This window comes from Penaeus vannamei, chromosome 11 (genome assembly GCF_042767895.1).
Source record: "Penaeus vannamei isolate JL-2024 chromosome 11, ASM4276789v1, whole genome shotgun sequence".
Lineage (NCBI taxonomy): Eukaryota > Metazoa > Arthropoda > Malacostraca > Decapoda > Penaeidae > Penaeus > Penaeus vannamei.
The window spans coordinates 43968571-43971851 of record NC_091559.1 but is presented as its reverse complement, the minus strand read 5'-3'; the positions used below and the strand labels follow the sequence as shown (position 1 = coordinate 43971851).

At 36.8% G+C, this 3281-nt stretch overlaps 1 protein-coding gene across 1 annotated transcript; it reads right to left on the bottom strand.

Moving 5' to 3' along the window:
- Window positions 1-511: 511 nt before the first annotated feature.
- Window positions 512-1266, bottom strand: LOC138863330 (uncharacterized). Its single transcript, XM_070127529.1, has 2 exons — window positions 771-1266; window positions 512-678 (listed from the first exon to the last, which is right to left on the bottom strand). Exons 1-2 carry the CDS (start codon window positions 1264-1266, stop codon window positions 512-514), a joined length of 663 nt encoding a protein of 220 aa, XP_069983630.1.
- Between the last annotated feature and the right edge of the window lie 2015 nt (window positions 1267-3281).

Genomic DNA, 3281 nt, shown 5'->3' with positions numbered 1-3281 from the left:
GGGTCATCTTGCCCGACACATAACGTCATGTCGGGTGGCGTGACTTGTCGGAAAGGGAGATGGGGATCGTAAATTAAATTTTCTTCTGTTCTTTTGAACTGTTTTATTCGTGTTGCATCCTATCGACGTCTTTAGGGATCGTATCAGGCACTTGGATTCATACAAAGGCCATACCGGTGCTGCTTTAATACCCATTTAATATCTCTTTTTTTTCTTTTTCTTCTCTTTTATATATCTATCACTTCATCTTACATTGTCATTCTTCCTCTCTTCGTGATTTGCATTGCGTCACTCAACTATATCAACAAGATAGTTATAGCACAAGCTCGACAGAAAAATAGAAAAAAAATCTGCCACAACATATTCCTGTAACTTCCATCACAACAACATTTACATCAGTGTTTCTTCAAAGACTAGAATCCAAAACATTATTTTCTTCTTCATTTTCTTTTTTTTTTCTTCTTCGTCTTCTTCATCATCATCTTCTTTTTGTTGTTGTTGTTCTTCTTCTTCAGGATTCTGGATGAAGTGTCTCGAACCGCAGTGAATGTTCTGTCCCTGATCTCATCATCTTATTCATCTTCTTCTTCTTCTCCTTCTTCTCCATCTTCATCTTCATCTCCTTCTTCTTCTTTTTCTTCTTCTCCTTCATTATCTTCTTCAGGATTCTGGATGATCCTACAAGTGTCTCGAACCGCAGTGAATGTTCCGACCCTGATCTCATCATCATTTTCTTCTTCTTCTTCTCCTTCTTCTTTTTTCTTCTTCGCCTTCTTCTCCATCTTCATCTTCATCTTCTTCTTTTTCTTTTTCTTCTCCTCCTTCTTTATCTTCTTCTTCGGGATTCTGGATGATCCTACAAGTGTCTCGAACCACAGTGAATGTTCTGGCCCTGATCTCATCATCATCTTCTTCTTCTTCTTCTTCTTTTTTCTTCTTCTTCTCCTTCTCCTTCTCCATCTTCGTCTTCTTCTTCTCCTTCTTTATCTTCTTCTTCTTCAGGATTCTGGATGATCCTACAAGTGTCTCGAACCGCAGTGAATGTTCCGACCCTGATCTCATCATCTTATTCATCTTCTTCTTCTTCTTCTTCTTTTTCTTCTCCATCTCCTTCTCCTTCTCCTTCCTCATTTTCGTCTTCTTCTTCTCCTTCTTTATCTTCTTCTTCGGGATTCTGGATGATCCTACAAGTGTCTCGAACCGCAGTGAATGTTCTGGCCCTGATCTCTCGCCCTCCGCCTCTTTGCTCCCTCTCTCGGTGTGCATCTTGAGGTGTGGGTTGGCGATGTCATGCGGCGGACACACACGTACACACACACACACACACACACACACACACACACACACACACACACACACACACACACACACACACACACACACACACACACACACACACGCAGACACACACACACACACGCAGACACAGGTATGTATACATCACATGTAGACACAGACATGGATACATCACACGTAGACACAGACGTAGACACAGACATAAATAAACACATACACAGACAGACACACATATACACACCACACCCATACACACACACACACACACATAAACTCACACACATACATACACACCACACTCACACACAAACACACACACACACACGCAAACTTACACACATACCAACATGGATTTATTAACGGAAATATGAATATGTATTCATACATATACCAAATGAATATAGTTTTATAAGCAGGAAGTTACAATTGTATCTTACACACCCACATGGATATAAACCACCAAACTTACAAAGACATTAATACAAACTACTAACCATACTACTACTACTACTACTACTAAAAAAAAAAAAAAAAAAAAAAAAAACACATACATCCTATTACACTCCTTAACCGTGCAATTATACCCCTCATATCAGCATTCAAATGACCACATTGTACACGCAGAATTAACATTATGCAAATGGAACCCCAACACAAAGAGCGATCTGAAGAAATTACTCATTCAGCTTCAAAGGCCGTTATGAGAAGCCTTTAAGTTCAGGAACAATGGTTATCGCTGGTACAATCTGTATAGGAAAAGACGTGTTGTACAATGTGTGCGTCTGTGTGTTTATTTGCGTTTGTGTGTGTTTGTTTACTGTTTCTTGGAGGAGTTTTGGTCTGGATGTGGAGGAGGAGGAATAGAATAATAAATATCGAGGACAACGAAGGTGAAATGAACAGATTGAATAAAGGAAGGAAAGAATAGAGGAGGAAAGAATGAAAAAAAAGACCAAAAAAGGAAACAAGATAAGTAAGGGAAAGACCAATCAACATATACGAACAAGAACAGAAAAATAATCAATAACAAGAAGACAAATAAACAAATAGATAAATAGATAGAGGGCGAAAAGAGCTCAAAATTAAGAACATAAAGAATTGCATGACATAAAAAGGATCAAGAATCAGATTGTAGATAAGAAGAGACGGGAACAGTAACAGAAACAAGAACAGGAAATAGAGCATAGAAGAACACATCAGACAAGACCAAACGCAAATACAAGAACAAGAAAATAACCTGAATGAACAGACCAAGAACTAGAAGTACATAAAACAAGAACAAATCCCACCAACAACGCAGACAAGAACAACAAAAAGAAGAACAAAAACAGAAACAAATACACATCAACAATAACAACAACAGAGGAAAGAAACCAAAGAAAATGAATTGTAGAAAAAACGCAATAAAGATGGGAAGAGGCGGGACTGCGACAGAGACGAAAAAGGCGAAAGGAATCCATCAATTTTGAATAAGAATGAAAGTGATCACAGGGTTAGTTTATCTTCAATTTATCGTTCATTTTTTTCTTTAATTGATCGTTGGTTTATCTTTAATTTATCTTTAACTACTTGTAAATTACAATCGTTGATTTTTTTCTTAAATTGATCGTTGGTTTATCTTTAATTTATCTTTAACTGCTTGTAAATTACACTTTACTAATGAAAACCCTATTTCCTGAAACATTAAACTAAAATGCCTACAACGAGAACTTTCCTTCAGAGAGGACCACCTGAAGGAAATTAAATATATATTTTTTTAAGATCGAGGAAGAATGGTTTAAAAAAAGACGAAAAGTTTTAGTCTTTTTTTCTTCTTAAGATGGACATAGAATGGCAAACTGTATAAGAACAAGTTTCACTCTGAGGAATGAAAAGTACATTAGGAATTACTTCACAAGTCTCAAGCATAAAATCGCCTGTCTAAAAAGAGAGAAAATAATAATAAAAACTCTTGCTTCAAATTCTAAGGAGAGAAAAAAAAGGTC

Bases quoted from the DNA above. Each gene is read 5' to 3' on its own strand.
- LOC138863330 (XM_070127529.1), bottom strand. From the start codon at position 1,266: ATGCACACCGAGAGAGGGAGCAAAGAGGCGGAGGGCGAGAGATCAGGG. The intron at 679-770 runs GCGAAGAAGAAA...AGACACTTGTAG, and splicing joins AGATGAAGATGGAGAAGAAG to GATCATCCAGAATCCTGAAG.